Source organism: Cherax quadricarinatus, chromosome 69 (assembly GCF_038502225.1).
Source record: "Cherax quadricarinatus isolate ZL_2023a chromosome 69, ASM3850222v1, whole genome shotgun sequence".
Taxonomy (NCBI): domain Eukaryota; kingdom Metazoa; phylum Arthropoda; class Malacostraca; order Decapoda; family Parastacidae; genus Cherax; species Cherax quadricarinatus.
The window spans coordinates 17,226,280-17,244,940 of record NC_091360.1 but is presented as its reverse complement, the minus strand read 5'-3'; the positions used below and the strand labels follow the sequence as shown (position 1 = coordinate 17,244,940).

The 18,661-nt window shown below is 41.5% G+C and overlaps 1 protein-coding gene across 1 annotated transcript in view; it reads left to right on the top strand.

Moving 5' to 3' along the window:
• The window catches only part of LOC128701890 (GDP-L-fucose synthase-like), an 81,363-nt gene that overhangs the window by 44,164 nt on the left and 18,538 nt on the right, over positions 1-18,661 (top strand). Inside the window, exon 5 of the mRNA XM_070099858.1 lies at positions 15,351-15,542. Within this exon, the coding sequence (XP_069955959.1) occupies positions 15,351-15,542 (192 nt within the window). The remainder of the gene's footprint in view (positions 1-15,350; positions 15,543-18,661) is intronic.

The window sequence follows — 18,661 nt, the reverse complement described above, 5'->3', positions numbered from 1 at the left end:
CCTCTATTCACTTCAAAATTGATGGTCAAGTTGAGAAAGGGATGCGTACTTTGTCCTCGAAGGATCGAATCCTGGCTAGCCGCAGTAATGTTAATTATTCAAAATCACTTGTTTCGTGATTTCATTAATATATATATATATATATATATATATATATATATATATATATATACATATATATATATATATTATTTTTTATTATCACACCGGCCGATTCCCACCAAGGCAGGGTGGCCCGAAAAAGAAAAACTTTCACCATCATTCACTCCATCACTGTCTTGCCAGAAGGGTGCTTTACACTACAGTTTTTAAACTGCAACATTAACACCCCTCCTTCAGAGTGCAGGCACTGTACTTCCCATCTCCAGGACTCAAGTCCGGCCTGCCGGTTTCCCTGAATCCCTTCATAAATGTTACTTTGCTCACACTCCAACAGCACGTCAAGTATTAAAAACCATTTGTCTCCATTCACTCCTATCAAACACGCTCACGCATGCCTGCTGGAAGTCCAAGCCCCTCGCACACAAAACCTCCTTTACCCCCTCCCTCCAACCCTTCCTAGGCCGACCCCTACCCCGCCTTCCTTCCACTACAGACTGATACACTCTTGAAGTCATTCTGTTTCGCTCCATTCTCTCTACATGTCCGAACCACCTCAACAACCCTTCCTCAGCCCTCTGGACAACAGTTTTGGTAATCCCGCACCTCCTCCTAACTTCCAAACTACGAATTCTCTGCATTATATTCACACCACACATTGCCCTCAGACATGACATCTCCACTGCCTCCAGCCTTCTCCTCGCTGCAACATTCATCACCCACGCTTCACACCCATATAAGAGCGTTGGTAAAACTATACTCTCATACATTCCCCTCTTTGCCTCCAAGGACAAAGTTCTTTGTCTCCACAGACTCCTAAGTGCACCACTCACTCTTTTTCCCTCATCAATTCTATGATTCACCTCATCTTTCATAGACCCATCCGCTGACACGTCCACTCCCAAATATCTGAATACGTTCACCTCCTCCATACTCTCTCCCTCCAATCTGATATTCAATCTTTCATCACCTAATCTTTTTGTTATCCTCATAACCTTACTCTTTCCTGTATTCACCTTTAATTTTCTTCTTTTGCACACCCTACCAAATTCATCCACCAATCTCTGCAACTTCTCTTCAGAATCTCCCAAGAGCACAGTGTCATCGGCAAAGAGCAGCTGTGACAACTCCCACTTTGTGTGTGATTCTTTATCTTTTAACTCCACGCCTCTTGCCAAGACCCTCGCATTTACTTCTCTTACAACCCCATCTATAAATATATTAAACAACCACGGTGACATCACACATCCTTGTCTAAGGCCTACTTTTACTGGGAAAAAATTTCCCTCTTTCCTACATACTCTAACTTGAGCCTCACTATCCTCGTAAAAACTCTTCACTGCTTTCAGTAACCTACCTCCTACACCATACACTTGCAACATCTGCCACATTGCCCCCCTATCCACCCTGTCATACGCCTTTTCCAAATCCATAAATGCCACAAAGACCTCTTTAGCCTTATCTAATACTGTTCACTTATATGTTTCACTGTAAACACCTGGTCCACACACCCCCTACCTTTCCTAAAGCCTCCTTGTTCATCTGCTATCCTATTCTCCGTCTTACTCTTAATTCTTTCAATTATAACTCTACCATACACTTTACCAGGTACACTCAACAGACTTATCCCCCTATAATTTTTGCACTCTCTTTTATCCCCTTTGCCTTTATACAAAGGAACTATGCATGCTCTCTGCCAATCCCTAGGTACCTTACCCTCTTCCATACATTTATTAAATAATTGCACCAACCACTCCAAAACTATATCCCCACCTGCTTTTAACATTTCTATCTTTATCCCATCAATCCCGGCTGCCTTACCCCCTTTCATTTTACCTACTGCCTCACGAACTTCCCCCACACTCACAACTGGCTCTTCCTCACTCCTACAAGATGTTATTCCTCCTTGCCCTATACACGAAATCACAGCTTCCCTATCTTCATCAACATTTAACAATTCCTCAAAATATTCCTTCCATCTTCCCAATACCTCTACCTCTCCATTTAATAACTCTCCTCTCCTATTTTTAACTGACAAATCCATTTGTTCTCTAGGCTTTCTTAACTTGTTAATCTCACTCCAAAACTTTTTCTTATTTTCAACAAAATTTGTTGATAACATCTCACCCACTCTCTCATTTGCTCTCTTTTTACATTGCTTCACCACTCTCTTAACTTCTCTCTTTTTCTCCATATACTCTTCCCTCCTTGCATCACTTCTACTTTGTAAAAACTTCTCATATGCTAACTTTTTCTCCCTTACTACTCTCTTTACATCATCATTCCACCAATCGCTCCTCTTCCCTCCTGCACCCACTTTCCTGTAACCACAAACTTCTGCTGAACACTCTAACACTACATTTTTAAACCTACCCCATACCTCTTCGACCCCATTGCCTATGCTCTCATTAGCCCATCTATCCTCCAATAGCTGTTTATATCTTACCCTAACTGCCTCCTCTTTTAGTTTATAAACCTTCACCTCTCTCTTCCCTGATGCTTCTATTCTCCTTGTATCCCATCTACCTTTTACTCTCAGTGTAGCTACAACTAGAAAGTGATCTGATATATCTGTGGCCCCTCTATAAACATGTACATCCTGAAGTCTACTCAACAGTCTTTTATCTACCAATACATAATCCAACAAACTACTGTCATTTCGCCCTACATCATATCGTGTATACTTATTTATCCTCTTTTTCTTAAAATATGTATTACCTATAACTAAACCCCTTTCTATACAAAGTTCAATCAAAGGGCTCCCATTATCATTTACACCTGGCACCCCAAACTTACCTACCACACCCTCTCTAAAAGTTTCTCCTACTTTAGCATTCAAGTCCCCTACCACAATTACTCTCTCACTTGGTTCAAAGGCTCCTATACATTCACTTAACATCTCCCAAAATCTCTCTCTCTCCTCTGCATTCCTCTCTTCTCCAGGTGCATACACGCTTATTATGACCCACTTCTCGCATCCAACCTTTACTTTAATCCACATAATTCTTGAATTTACACATTCATATTCTCTTTTCTCCTTCCATAACTGATCATTTAACATTACTGCTACCCCTTCCTTTGCTCTAACTCTCTCAGATACTCCAGATTTAATCCCATTTATTTCCCCCCACTGAAACTCTCCTACCCCCTTCAGCTTTGTTTCGCTTAGGGCCAGGACATCCAACTTCTTTTCATTCATAACATCAGCAATCATCTGTTTCTTGTCATCCGCACTACTATATGTTATTGTGCCCACGAAGTGCGACTAGCCAAGGACTCAAACCCATGCTGCTTTGGCCTGCCTCATGGTAAGCGAAAACTCATGACGCCTTTACCCACGGGACCAAACAATCCTTAAGAGTAGCGCATCCAGCGAAACTGAATGTTGTACTCGCTACCCAAGGATATACATTGGTGAAGGCGTCACGGCATTATGCCGTGGAGTTCACCTGACATAAAGCCGTGACGAAAATCAAAGGCCTACCATACAGGGGGGTATTTATTCGTCAGTGCATTATGCCGGGTAGCACACTCCACAGTGACTCCTCAGCACTGACATGGCTGCTATGATAAGAGGAAGTGTTGAACTTTTGTCTCTCATCCGCCCCATCTTGTCCTATGTTCCCTTTGGTTTTGGGGTTATACATTTGTTTATTTATTTATTTATTTGAACATGATACAGTGAAGTACAAAGGAATACAGTTATTATAGTGCAGCATGCCGAAGCCCCTTGTATACAGAGCATTATGGGCAGGCTTAAAATTAACTTAAGATTAACTAAGCAATGGTATATTCAGTGGTAAAAACATTATTATAAACAGATAACAATTTAGCACAAATGAGTATTACAAAGACAGGTCATATGGTCATTTACTGTGTTGCTGAGCATTCAGTAGAATGGAGTATTCTGTTAGGTAATGAAATTAAAAAGTAACAAAGTTTGATTGAGTCACAGGTTGACATTTATGAAATACAATAATGAGAAACATTTATGAGATACAATTTATGAGATACAGTTATTCAGTATTTATTTAGTTGTGGGTGAGTAAGTGATTTTTGAGAAGATACTTGAATTTATAAACAGTGTTTCTTTTATATTCACAGGTAATGAATTCCAGATTTTAGGGCTTTTTATGTGCATTGAGCTTTTGCATAGCGTGAGATGGACACGAGGAACATCAAAGATATGGTCATGTGTTCTGTTGAGGTTGGTAAGGAGACGTTTGAGGGGAGGATTAACATCAGAGTTAAGTGTTCTATGAATGTAGTAGGTGCAATAATAAGTATGGATGTTTTGTATGGTGAGTAGGTTTAGAGTTTTGAATATTGGTGGAGTGTGCTGCCTGTAGTGGGAATTTGTTATCATTCTGACTGCAGCCTTTTGTTGGGTAATTAATGGTCTGAGATGGTTTATTGTTGTTGAGTCCCATGCACAAATTCCATAGGTGATATAGGGGTAAATAAGTGAGTGATATAGGGCCAGCAGGGCTGACTGTGGAACATAGTACCGTATCTTCGATAGTATGCCTACGGTCTTGGAAATATTTTTGGAAATTTGTTGTATATGTGTTTGAAATTTGAGTCTATTCTCAAGGTGGATTCCTAGGAATTTTCCCTCTGTAAGTTTTGTGATAGATGATTCGTTCATCATTATGTTAAGAGGGACGTCCGCAGCTCTGTTATCAAACTGAATGAAGTAGGTTTTGCCAATGTTTAGAGTAAGTTTATTAGTACTCATTCAGGTAGATATTTTCTGTAATTCGGTATTTACAGTATTGGCTAGCGTGACTGGGCTGGGGTGAGAGAAGACGTATGTAGTGTCATCTGCAAATAGTGTGGGTTTGAGTAGTTGCGATGCATTTGGTAGGTCATTTATATATATGAGAAAGAGAAGAGGGTCAATTACAGTTGGTGTCCCACAGGGACACCAACTGTAATTGACTGTTCGGAAGAGTTTGCCCCGTTTGTGTACACATATTGGCTTCTGTTGCTGAGGTAAGACTTGAGGAAGTTGAGGGAGTGCCCTCTTATACCATAGTGCGACAATTTTATATGGAGCAAGTCATGGTCAACTGTATCAAAAGCTTTACGTAAGTCAATGAAAATCCCCAGTGGGACTTCTTTTTTCTCTATTGCAGTGTATATGTGTTCTAGCATGTGTATAATAGTATCATTAGTATTTTTATTAGGCTTGAACCCAAACTGACAGGGGTTGAGTATGTTGTGGGAGATGAGGTAAGAATAGATTCGTTTATGAATTAATTTTTCGAAGATTTTTGAGAGAGGGTGTAAATTGGATATTGGCCTATAGTTATTCAAGTCTGTTTGATCTCCTCCTTTATGGATCGGGGTGACCCTTGCTATTTTGAGAACTGTAGGGAAGGTGGAGGATTCTATGGATTTGTTAAAGAGTGTTGCAATGACTGGTGATACTACTTGTGACGCTTTTTTGTATATAAAGGGTGGTAAGGTATTTAAATCTCCTGTCTTGTTTTTTAGTGTGTTGATAATAAGGGAGACTTCAGTAGGGTTAGTCGGAGCTAGGAACAGTGTGTTCGGGTAGTTGCCAGTGAGGTAGTCATTGGGTGGGGTATCTGAGCTTGGGATTTTATTGGCAAGGTTTTTTCCTATAGTGGGGAAGAAATTATTGAGTCTGTTTGCTGTTTCAGTTGGTGGGAGTTGGGGTTCATCTGGTTTTAATTCAATTTCGCTATTTCGTGATATCTTTTTTGTTCCTATAATTTCTGATAGGGTTTTCCAGGTCTTTTTTATATCACCTCGTAAATTGGATAATCTCTTCTCATAATACAATTTTTTTGCCCTTCTTATCAGGCTGGTTAGGACTGACGAGTAACGTTTTGTTTGGTCTCTGGTTATGTGACCCATTCTCTACTGTTTTTCGTATAGGTGTTTTGTATTTATGGATTTGAGGATGCTGGGTGTTAGCCAGGGACTGTTCAGTCTCTTGGCTGTCATCTGTTTAGTTTTTTGGGGGGGCAGTGCTTGTTATAGAGGTATTGGGTCTTTTTAGAAAATTATTAATACATTCGTCAATATCTGTATAGATTTCTAGCTCAGTGTGCCAGTCAATGTTTGTCACTGCTGTTGTGAAGTTATTAATGGCTGCATCATTGTGAAGTCTGAAAGTGACTATAGTAGTGTCTTGGGGTAATTTGCCAAGATTTGTGATGAGGAAGGTAGGGTAGTGATATGTGGTATTATCTGTTATTATGCCTGATTTTAAAGGGGATATGGTGTTGGTCCAGATGTGGTCTAGTAGGGAAACACTAGTCTCTGTAACTCTTGTAGGTTTTGTTACTGTTGGTAGCAACATGCAGTTACTCATTGTGTTTGTGAATTCAGTAATGTGTGGGTCCTGGTCTTGCAGGAGATTTATATTGAAGTCACCTGAGAGTAGCAAGTAATCTTTGTTCATGTGTGCATCAGTTATCATACTTCCTAGGTTTTCACTAAAACGGCTAATGTTTGACTGAGGTACTCTGTAGATGTTTATCACTGTGAGAGGTTTTTGTAGGTATTTGGATTTGAATTTAGCTATTATATATTACCCATGTTCATCCCCTGTGCAAGTATTAGTGATACATTCTAGTTGGTCTGAGTAGTATATAGCTGTGCCACCCCCTTGTTGATCTGGCCTACAGTTGTGTATGGCTGTGTAACCATAAATGGCATAGACATCTGTAGTATCAGGCTTTAGCCAGGTTTCGGTGAGAGTAATGATGGACATACTGGCATGCAGGGAATTTAGTAATGCTACGAGGTCATCGTAATGTTTGATTGTGGGTAAAAGGAAGTCTTTAACATCTGAAACTATAGCTCAAATCATAGGGCTTCACAAAGCTGGGTACCAGACGAAAAAAAACAGTGAAGAATGTTGGTGTGTGTGAGCGTTCAGTGAGGAACTGGTTGCAGCATTTCAGGGCTAGCCAGGCCCCTCGGCCTGGCCCCTCGAAGAAAACATCTGTTCATACCTTAACTGTGTTAAAGAAGCAGTTAGAGAGTACAACTAAGATAACTACTAGAGAATTGAAAGAAAAAAACCCACATCTTCTCTCAGAGGTATCTGTATGAACTGTTAACAGATGTGTGTCAGAACTGGGCTACAGTAGTCACCGCCAGATTAAGAATCCGATCCTCTCCAAGCCACAGAGGAAACATAGGCTGGATTATGCAAAGAAATATCTTCAATGGAATCCTCAACAGTGGTCTGAAGTACTTTGGAGTGATGAAGCAACCTTCACCATCACCTGTAACTGTGGGGGACATGTGTACAGGCCCAGAGGTATGGAATAATATACCACCCCAAACCCCTAAGAATTTGTGTGAGAGTCTTCCTACATGGCTGAGGGGCGTGATGAAGTATAAAGGACGCAGCACCAAGTATTAAAACCTCAGTAAGTGTGCAAATATATATATTATAATCTTTCATGGTATATGTTTGTTTTGGTACGTGTGTGGGGGAGGGGCGACATTATGCCTGGAGCTTACCTGGAGAGGGTTTTGGGGGTCAACGCCCCCGCGGCCCGGTCTGAGACCAGACCTCATGGTTGATCAGGGTCTGATCAACCAGGCTGTTACTGCTGACTGCACGAAAGCTGACATACGTGTAGACAGCCTGCACTGTCTGCACAGACAGCCTATGCTGTCTACCAGCTTAGTTCATATTTTGCACCACTCAGGTGCTGCCCTCTGGGCCTGCTCCAGGTCAGTGGGATGCTGGGCCCACACTCGCTCACTCACACAGTGGCCTAGCAGCAAAACAGAAGGCCTACTAGTTCTCCCTCTCGTGGGATGGCCCTCCTGGGCCATGGGCACAACACACAAGCCTGTGTACCACCGCTACATTTCCAAATAAACAAAGAAGCCTCAGGAAGACATATCATTAACCACCCGCTTTCAGCTCTACCAAATAATCACGTTATGAATGGTGTAAAGCGGTGGTCGCAGCAGTTGTGTTTGCCCGGAGAGAGGAAGGAGGAGGTATGAAGTCATCTTCACACTATCACCCTATACAAGCAGCATCCGTCTCTCAACAAGTTATCCTGATGTCGAGTCTGCACGTTTGAGCATCCAGACACAGGTACAAGCAGGATCTAGCTGAAATTTGTCGAATTTCTTCGAGAATTGTAAGTGGCATCCCAGTGACCCCACGATACAGCGTCCCATGCTGTTTCTCAAGTTCAGCGTCACTTGTATGTTCTGCTGTTGTTCAGCTCAGCACAGCTATTTCAGCAAGCCAGAGGTGAGTTTTGTGGTGATTTCTGTGTCCAGTGTGTCTCCCTGTGTTTGTGGGTGGGAGAGGAGGAGGAGGAGGAGGAAGTGGCCGCTCCTCGCCTCGCCCATGCTCGCCCTACTCAGGCTCACCCGTCTACCACTACTCACCACTACTCACTCCCTCTGCTGTGTTTTTTGCTGTTTTTTGTGTGAATTCTTTGCCAGTGCTGTGTATCCGAGTGCCCGAGGCCACTTGAAGCCATGTGGATCAGCAAGCCATGCGTATCAGCATGCCACGTAGATCAATAAGCCATGTAGATCAGCAAGCCACGTGGATCAGCATGCCATGTTGATCACGAAGCCACGTGGATCAGCATATCCCGTGGATCAGCACACCATGTAGATCACGACACCACGTGGATTCTGACGCCACGTAGGGTGTGGGCAACGTCACGTGGATCTACAAGCTACGTGGGTTACCAAGCCAGATGTCCCAGGCCTCATGCTGTGGTCTGCTGCCTGCATCACATTGATGTCACCGATGCTGCTGCCCGACTTCATGACGCCACGATGTCTGCTGACGTCACAGTGCTGCTGACGTCACCTCATGACATCACGCCTGACATCACATGATGTCACATTGAGTGTTTCAGTAAATATTTCAGTATTGTAGAGAAGATTGAGAGAAGATATATGTCGTGTGTTAATTAATTCCTCTCACTCAGTGTTCTCACATGTTAGTGTATGGCTTAGTGTCAATTCTGTGCACAGAAAAGTATCATTTGCTAGTTAAGCCATGTTGTACCGCATGTACCGCGGGTGTGTGTAAAGTTTTCCATGTGTCCTGTGGTCTTGAGCCAGACCCCTGAGTAGCACCACTGTGTTAAGTCACCCGGTGTGACCAGTGCGTTTGACGGCTGATATAAGTCAGCCCCTGAGCGTTTGAGCCCCCTTGTACAGAAAGTTCTTATGCTCATCGCTCATAGATGTTCTGCAGAATTGTACCTGCTACAATTCCCATTGGGATTTGTTTCACTTCACCTCCAGACCTTCAGAGTGCAGTTATGTGTAGAGAAACAAGTCTGGGGATGCTTAGACTAACCTCTTCTATAACTCCAACTGCCGAGAGAATGACACTCGTCAAGCCGCAGTTAGCCCTGTTGGCAGGCGCTGTGTCAGCCTAGTGTCACAAGCTTCAGTGAGCTCCTGCACAAAGATGATGTCACTTTGACTGCTAGCTCGCTCACTGCAGTCTGGTGTATGATGTTACGACTCCCAGATGTTTCGCCCAGTCATCTCTGCCACGACTTGCTCCACACTCACCAGCAGTGACAGCCCAGTGACAGTACCAGTCGAGAAGTGTCCTCCTGAGTTGCTTGCCAGAAGTCCTACCCAGTTGCCAAGTTTTGACGACGCCTCACTCGAGGGCACCAGCATCTCGTGCCCCAGGTTGAGTGAAAACCTGCAGCAACTCCTACAATGACTGCTTCACCATTCCAGAGGAGACCGTACCCTGTTACGTCACAGTTCAGCCACAGCGATGTCTCCTGTGTTGCAGTATCTGTCTAGACGCAGGAAAGCATGCAGTGATGCCCTTCGACGCTCACTGCCTTTGACCACGATGTTTAGCACACCCCACATGTTTTTTTCTTCCCTCCCTGTAGGAAGTTTTTTTTTCCATGTCCATATGTATATATATGTTTTTAATTTGTGTTCTCTGCCCTGTTCCAACGAGAGAGAGATCGAGTTTTTTTTGCCATCAGTACTGTCACGTCGGGACGACGCGCGGTAGGTGGCCGAGCGTATGTAGACAGCCTGTACTGTCTGCACAGACAGCCTATGCTGTCTGCCAGCTTAATTCATATTTCATGCCACTCAGATGCTGCCCTCTGGGCCTGCTCCAGGTCAGTGGGATGCTGGGCCCACACGCTCTCACCCACACTGTGGCCTAGCAGGAAGACACAAGGCCTAGTAGCTCTCTCCTCTCGTGGGATGGCCCTCCTGGGCCATGGGCACAACACACAAGCCTGTGTACCCACCACGACTTTGCAAATAAAGTAAGAAGCCTCCGAAAGCGTATCATTTACTCCCCGCTTGCAGCATTACCAATAAACCCGTTCACATACGAACCACATCCCAGTTGGTTAGGTACTGACTTTAGGTGCCTGTCCAGTGCCGTCTTGAAAACAGCCAGGGGTCTATTGGTAATCCCCCTTATGTATGCTGGGAAGCAACTGAACAGTCTTGGGCCCCGGACACTGATTGTGTTGTCTCTCAGTGTACTCGTGGCGCCCCTGCTTTTCATTGGGGGAATGTTGCATCTCCTAGGAGCCTAGTCTTCTGCTTTCATACGGAGTGATTTTCGTGTGCAGGTTTGGTACCAATCCCTCCAGGACCTTCCATGTGTATATTATCATGTATCTCTCTCGCCTGTGTTCGAGGGGATAAAGATGAAGGGCCTTCAACTGTTCCCAGTAGTTTAGGTGCCTTATCGTACTTATGTGTGCCGTGAAAGTTCTTTGTACACTCTCCAGGTCTGCAATGTCGCCAGCCTTGAAGGGGCCCGTTAGTGTACAGCAGTATTCCAGCCTAAAGATTACAAGCGATTTGAAGAGAATCATCATGGGCTTGGCATCCCTAGTTTTGAAGGTTCTCATTATCCATCCTATCATTTTCCTAGTGGATGAGGTAGATACATTGTTGTGGTCTTTGAAGTCGAGATCTTCTGACATTATCACTCCCAGGTCCTTCACATTACTTTTCCGCTCTATTGTATGGTTAGAATTTGTGGTATACCCTGACACATTTTTAATTTCTTCAAGTTTTCCATATCTGAGTAGTTGAAATTTTTCCTCGTTGAACTTCATATTGTTTTGAGTGGCCCATTCGAAGATTTGGTTGATGTCCACTTGGAGTCTCGCAGTGTCTTCGATGGAGGTCACTGTCATGGTAATCTGGGTGTCATCCGCAAAGGAAGACACGGAGCTATGGCTTACATCTCTGTCTATGTCAGAAATGAGGATGAAGAATAGAATGGGAGATAGTACTGTGCCTTGTGTAACAGAGCTTTTTACTGTGGCTGTCTGGGACTTTACTCTGTTTACTATTACTCTTTGTGTTCTATTTGTCAGGAAGTAGTAGATCTATCTACTAACTTTTCCCGTTATTCCTTTATCCCGCATTTTGTGTGCTATCACACCATGGTCCTACATGTCGATAGCCTTCGCAAAGTTTGTGTATACTACATCTGTATTTTGTTTATCCTCTAAAGCATCCAGGACCTTGTCATAGTGGTCCAGTAGCTGAGACAGGCAGGAGCGACCTGCTCTAAACCCGTGACTAGCACTGTATATATATATATATATATATATATATATATATATATATTATTTTATTATTTTTTTTATTATCACACTGGCCGATTCCCACCAAGGCAGGGTGGCCCGAAAAAGAAAAACTTTCACCATCATTTACTCCATCACTGTCTTGCCAGAAGGGTGCTTTACACTACAGTTTTTAAACTGTAACATTAACACCCCTCCTTCAGAGTGCAGGCACTGTACTTCCCATCTCCAGGACTCAAGTCCGGCCTGCCGGTTTCCCTGAACCCCTTCATAAATGTTACTTTGCTCACACTCCAACAGCATGTCAAGTATTAAAAACCATTTGTCTCCATTCACTCCTATCAAACACGCTCACGCATGCCTGCTGGAAGTCCAAGCCCCTCGCACACAAAACCTCCTTTACCCCCTCCCTCCAACCTTTCCTAGGCCGACCCCTACCCCGCCTTCCTTCCACTACAGACTGATACACTCTTGAAGTTATTCTGTTTCGCTCCATTCTCTCCACATGTCCGAACCACCTCAACAACCCTTCCTCAGCCCTCTGGACAACAGTTTTGGTAATCCCGCACCCCCTCCTAACTTCCAAACTACGAATTCTCTGCATTATATTCACACCACACATTGCTCTCAGACATGACATCTCCACTGCCTCCAGCCTTCTCCTTGCTGCAACATTCATCACCCATGCTTCACACCCATATAAGAGCGTTGGTAAAACTATACTCTCATACATTCCCCTCTTTGCCTCCAAGGACAAAGTTCTTTGTCTCCACAGACTCCTAAGCGCACCACTCACCCTTTTTCCCTCATCAATTCTATGATTCACCTCATCTTTCATAGACCCATCCGCTGACACGTCCACTCCCAAATATCTGAATACATTCACCTCCTCCATACTCTCTCCCTCCAATCTGATATTCAATCTTTCATCACCTAATCTTTTTGTTATCCTCATAACCTTACTCTTTCTTGTATTCACTTTCAATTTTCTTCTTTTGCACACCCTACCAAATTCATCCACCAATCTCTGCAACTTCTCTTCAGAATCTCCCAAGAGCACAGTGTCATCAGCAAAGAGCAACTGAGACAACTCCCACTTTATGTGTGATTCTTTATCTTTTAACTCCACGCCTCTTGCCAAGACCCTCGCATTTACTTCTCTTACAACCCCATCTATAAATATATTAAACAACCACGGTGACATCACACATCCTTGTCTAAGGCCTACTTTTACTGGGAAATAATTTCCCTCTTTCCTACATACTCTAACTTGAGCCTCACTATCCTCGTAAAAACTCTTCACTGCTTTCAGTAACCTACCTCCTACACCATACACCTGCAACATCTGCTACATTGCCCCCCTATCCACCCTGTCATACGCCTTTTCCAAATCCATAAATGCCACAAAGACCTCTTTAGCCTTATCTAAATACTGTTCACTTATATGTTTCACTGTAAACACCTGGTCCACACACCCCCTACCTTTCCTAAAGCCTCCTTGTTCATCTGCTATCCTATTCTCCGTCTTACTCTTAATTCTTTCAATAATAACTCTACCATACACTTTGCCAGGTATATTCAACAGACTTATCCCCCTATAATTTTTGCACTCTCTTTTATCCCCTTTGCTTTTATACAAAGGAACTATGCATGCTCTCTTCCAATCCCTAGGTACCTTACCCTCTTCCATACATTTATTAAATAATTGCACCAACCACTCCAAAACTATATCCCCACCTGCTTTTAACATTTCTATCTTTATCCCATCAATCCCAGCTGCCTTACCCCTTTTCATTTTACCTACTGCCTCACGAACTTCCCCCACACTCACAACTGGCTCTTCCTCACTCCTACAAGACGTTATTCCGCCTTGCCCTATACACGAAATCACAGCTTCCCTATCTTCATCAACATTTAACAATTTTTCAAAATATTCCCTCCATCTTCCCAATACCTCTAACTCTCCATTTAATAACTCTCCTCTCCTATTTTTAACTGACAAATCCATTTGTTCTCTAGGCTTTCTTAACTTGTTAATCTCACTCCAAAACTTTTTCTTATTTTCAACAAAATTTGTTGATAACATCTCACCCACTCTCTCATTTGCTCTCTTTTTACATTGCTTCACGACTCTCTTAACCTCTCTCTTTTTCTCCATATACTCTTCCCTCCTTGCATCACTTCTACTTTGTAAAAACTTCTCATATGCTAACTTTTTCTCCCTTACTACTCTCTTCACATCATCATTCCACCAATCGCCCCTCTTCCCTCCTGCACCCACTTTCCTGTAACCACAAACTTCTGCTGAACACTCTAACACTACATTTTTAAACCTACCCCATACCTCTTCGACCCCATTGCCTATGCTCTCATTAGCCCATCTATCCTCCAATAGCTGTTTATATCTTACCCTAACTGCCTCCTCTTTCAGTTTATAAACCTTCACCTCTTTCTTCCCTGATGCTTCTATTCTCCTTGTATCCCATCTACCTTTTACTCTCAGTGTAGCTACAACTAGAAAGTGATCTGATATATCTGTGGCCCCTCTATAAACATGTACATCCTGAAGTCTACTCAACAGTCTTTTATCTACCAATACATAATCCAACAAACTACTGTCATTTCGCCCTACATCATATCTTGTATACTTATTTATCCTCTTTTTCTTAAAATATGTATTACCTATAACTAAACCCCTATCTATACAAAGTTCAATCAAAGGGCTCACATTATCATTTACACCTGGCACCCCAAACTTACCTACCACACCCTCTCTAAAAGTTTCTCCTACTTTAGCATTCAGGTCCCCTACCACAATTACTCTCTCACTTGGTTCAAAGGCTCCTATACATTCACTTAACATCTCCCAAAATCTCTCTCTCTCCTCTGCATTCCTCTCTTCTCCAGGTGCATACACGCTTATTATGACCCACTTCTCGCATCCAACCTTTACTTTAATCCACATAATTCTTGAATTTACACATTCATATTCTCTTTTCTCCTTCCATAACTGATCATTTAACATTACTGCTATCCCTTCCTTTGCTCTAACTCTCTCAGATACTCCAGATTCAATCCTATTTATTTCCCCCCACCGAAACTCCCCTACCCCATTCAGCTTTGTTTCGCTTAGGGCCAGGACATCCAACTTCTTTTCATTCATAACATCAGCAATCATCTGTTTCTTGTCATCCGCACTACATCCACGCACATTTAAGCATCCCAGTTTTATAATGTTTTTCTTCTTCTCTTTTTTAGTAAATGTCTACAGGAGAAGGGGTTACCAGCCCATTGCTCCCAGCATTTTAGTCGCCTCATACGACACGCATGGCTTACAGAGGAAAGATTCTTTTCCACTTCCCCATGGACAATAGAAGAAATAAAGAGGAACAAGAGCTATTTAGGAAAAGGAGAAAAACCTAGATGTATATATATACATATATATATATATATATATATATATATATATATATATATATATATATATATATATATATATATATATATATATATATATATATATATATGTATGTATATATATATATATATATATATATATATATATATATATATATGTATATATATATATATATATATATATATATATATATATATATATATATATATATATATATATATATATATATTTGATAACTTTATTTTTTCTCTCAGATTCATGATGGACCTCCACATTATTCCAACTATGGCTACAGCATGGCCAAACGTATGATTGATGTCATGAATCAGTGCTACCATAGACAGTATGGCTGTAAGTTTACTGCAGTGATTCCTGCAAATTTGTATGGACCCCATGACAACTTCAATCTGGAAGACGGACATGTTTTGTCTGGGCTGATAAATAAGGTTTGTTTAAGTCTGCATTCAATAATACGTACTTCATCTTTTAATCATTATTGTTTTGATACTTGTCTTTAAATTTATTTTCACTGTTTTTTAAATTTTGAAATTCTGATTAATAGCAAAATTTTCTGTTTAGCTATTCCCAGAAAGAGATTATATGTTGTATTGCTTTAGATTTCCCGTGTGGCAACGAACAACAAAATTCCTTTCATCCGTGGACTGCTTACAGAAATTTTTAGATTTTGCCACCGAAGTGGCTAGTTTATTGTGCACCCCATATCCATCCTGTGGACGGTAGCGCGAGAGCATATGGATACACAAAAGACCTAGGAACTAGGCCCCAAAGGGTTAACAGGAATACATATGGATTTATATCTACATATCTATAGTTCACTTATCTGTTACAAGCAAATTTAGGAAATTTGCTTAGTATATCTGGTATCTTATTTTCATTAATAAGATATCTTGACATGTCACATAGGTTATTATACTGTCTGTCTCTGTATTCCTCAATAAGTGGACAATTAAGCACATATTGTTCAAGAGAGTGACCATATGCCTGATCACATAATTTACATTTAGTTTGATCATCATCTATGTGTCTCCCAAACTGCCAGAAGTACTTGTAACCAAGCCTAAGCCTGGCCACTACAACATCAGTCAGTCTGTTCACATTGCAAGTTGCTCCATAAACATACTTATCTACGTTCATGTTATCATAGTGGGTTATAGATCTACTCAGGCTTCTAACTGCATTCCTATAACAATCATTTTCATTATTTACTTCTCTCCTAATATTATTCCTAATGCTAGACACAGTTACACCAAAGTTATATTCTACATTCTCCTTCTGGGTACTCTTCTTGGCTAACATATCAACTTTATCATGAAGGAGTAATCCAATGTGTGATGGGATCCACAGCAATTGTACATTAATTCCTTTGTCCCTAATTTTTGAGTATCTATACCTGGCTTCCCCAATGAGCATGTTGTTGGAGTCATTATATGAGTCAAGAGCATTCAATGATGACACAGAATCAGTAATGATAGAGTCAAGTTCGTTTCTCAACATTCTTATACCGAGTACAGTGTTAATTTCAACAATCCTATCACTGATACTAGAAATACCAAGCTCCTTCCTCATGTTAAGAACTTTTGTAGATCTGGGACAGCCAAGAATAATCCTGAGAGCTTCATTTTGCATTAACTCCAAGGGTCGGAGAGAACTTTCTCTAGCTAATATCAACATGGGAGCAGCATAATCAATTAAGGACCTAACCTAGGCTATGTACATCATTCTCACGATTCTCACATTAGCACCATAGTTGGGATCGTAGCCAGCAACAGCTTTGAGAGCATTTAGCCTAGCTTTGCATTTCTTGTTTAGTTGTGGTATAGTGGATTTGTTAAAGGGTACATCTACACCAAGATATCTGTAAGTTTTAACGTAGCTAATGATTTCACCCTGCAAATAGATGGGTGGGGGATGTCGTTTGCTTGTTAATATCTTTGTTTTAGAGGAAGATATTATGAGGCCTAGTCGATTACAAATTGCTTGAACTTCATTAAGAATGGTATTCATCTTCTTATGCCCTGTTGTATGGATCATGATATCACCAGCATAGCTTATAGCTATATGTTTAGGTGAGGCAGGTAGAGCATTTAGGAGAGCATTAATCAGAATATTAAATAGCATGGGACTAAGAACTCCTCCCTGCGGTGTACCTAAAGACATTTCTTTAGAATCACTTCTGAAGCCTTGGTAAAGGACAGAGGATACTCTATTTGACAGGTATCCTATTATCCAGAAGAGTAAGCTACCACCAATATTCATATTTTGGCTAGTTCATGTAGTATAACGGTTCTGTTCGCAATATCAAATGCAGATTTTAGATCAAGAAAAGTGGTAAAACTAGTAGAGGTGTGTGCAGTGAGAAAGGTGGAAATACAGTTCTGCACACTTTTACCTTTCATGAACCCATAGAGGTAGGGGGAAAGTTGGTGTCTGATTCTGTAGTACAGTCTGTTAAGCATCATTCTTTCAAAAGTTTTACAAAGACAACTAGTTAAGGAGATCGGCCTAAATGTATCAGGCTGTTGGGGCTTAGGGATAGGCACAATGAGACTATTGGTCCAGGAAGTAGGAAGAACGCCCTCAATGTAACTGAGATTATACAGTGCCAACAAAGGGTTATCAGGCACGTGCCTTAGAGTTCTGAGAATATCATAGGTTATACCATCCTCTCCAGGAGCAGTTGATCGACCTTTGGTTAATGCATTATCTAATTCATACTCGGTAAAGAGGCAATCACTCTCATCAATATTTTGGCTCATAAAATTAATCACTTTGAACATTTCTTCAGAAGTACTCTCTAAATTTTTTCTAATATGAGATGGAAGGCTTTCATGCCTGGATGTTTTGGACCAGTCATTTATGAGGTCATTTGCTTTTTCAAGAGGAAAGGGATGAGCAACATTGCCAGTCTTTTTCCTGGTTATTTTATTTATACCTTTCCAAGCCAAACTCAAAGGGGTGGACCTATTTAATCCACTAACAAACTGTTCCCATTCCTGTTGCCTAAGTTCTTCCTTTCTATTCCTTGCATTTGTTAGTGCAGCTTGGAACGTTCTGAGCAGGTCTGGGGTTCTACATTCACGGTATGCTTTACCAATCCTCCTAGCTGCATGTGTTAGATTGCGTAGCTGTGGATCATTATAGTATTTACATTGGTTTTTATTGTTATTTATAGTGGAGGGTCTTTGTTTCCTATTCCTGCCCACTTGATCTCTGAGAACACTCTCAATAGTGGTAATTAAATCATCATTAAATTTTGGTGTGCCAATGGGCTCGTAATTCTTATACCATTGATCCAAGTGGTTAATAAAGTTGTCTCTGTGTTCTGGTTTGAGAATAAGTTTCCTCCTTCTGTATTTAGCTCCTTGATTGCTGGAGATGTGATCAAGATTGACAGTTGTTAGTCTTGGGAAGTGATCAGATAGAAGATCATCAACTATGACAGAGTCATGCATCGTATATGATGTATTAAATCCAAGACATAGATCTTGTATGCCACCATATATGTGAGTAGGCTCAGTAGTGCCCACAATTCGAACACTATCAT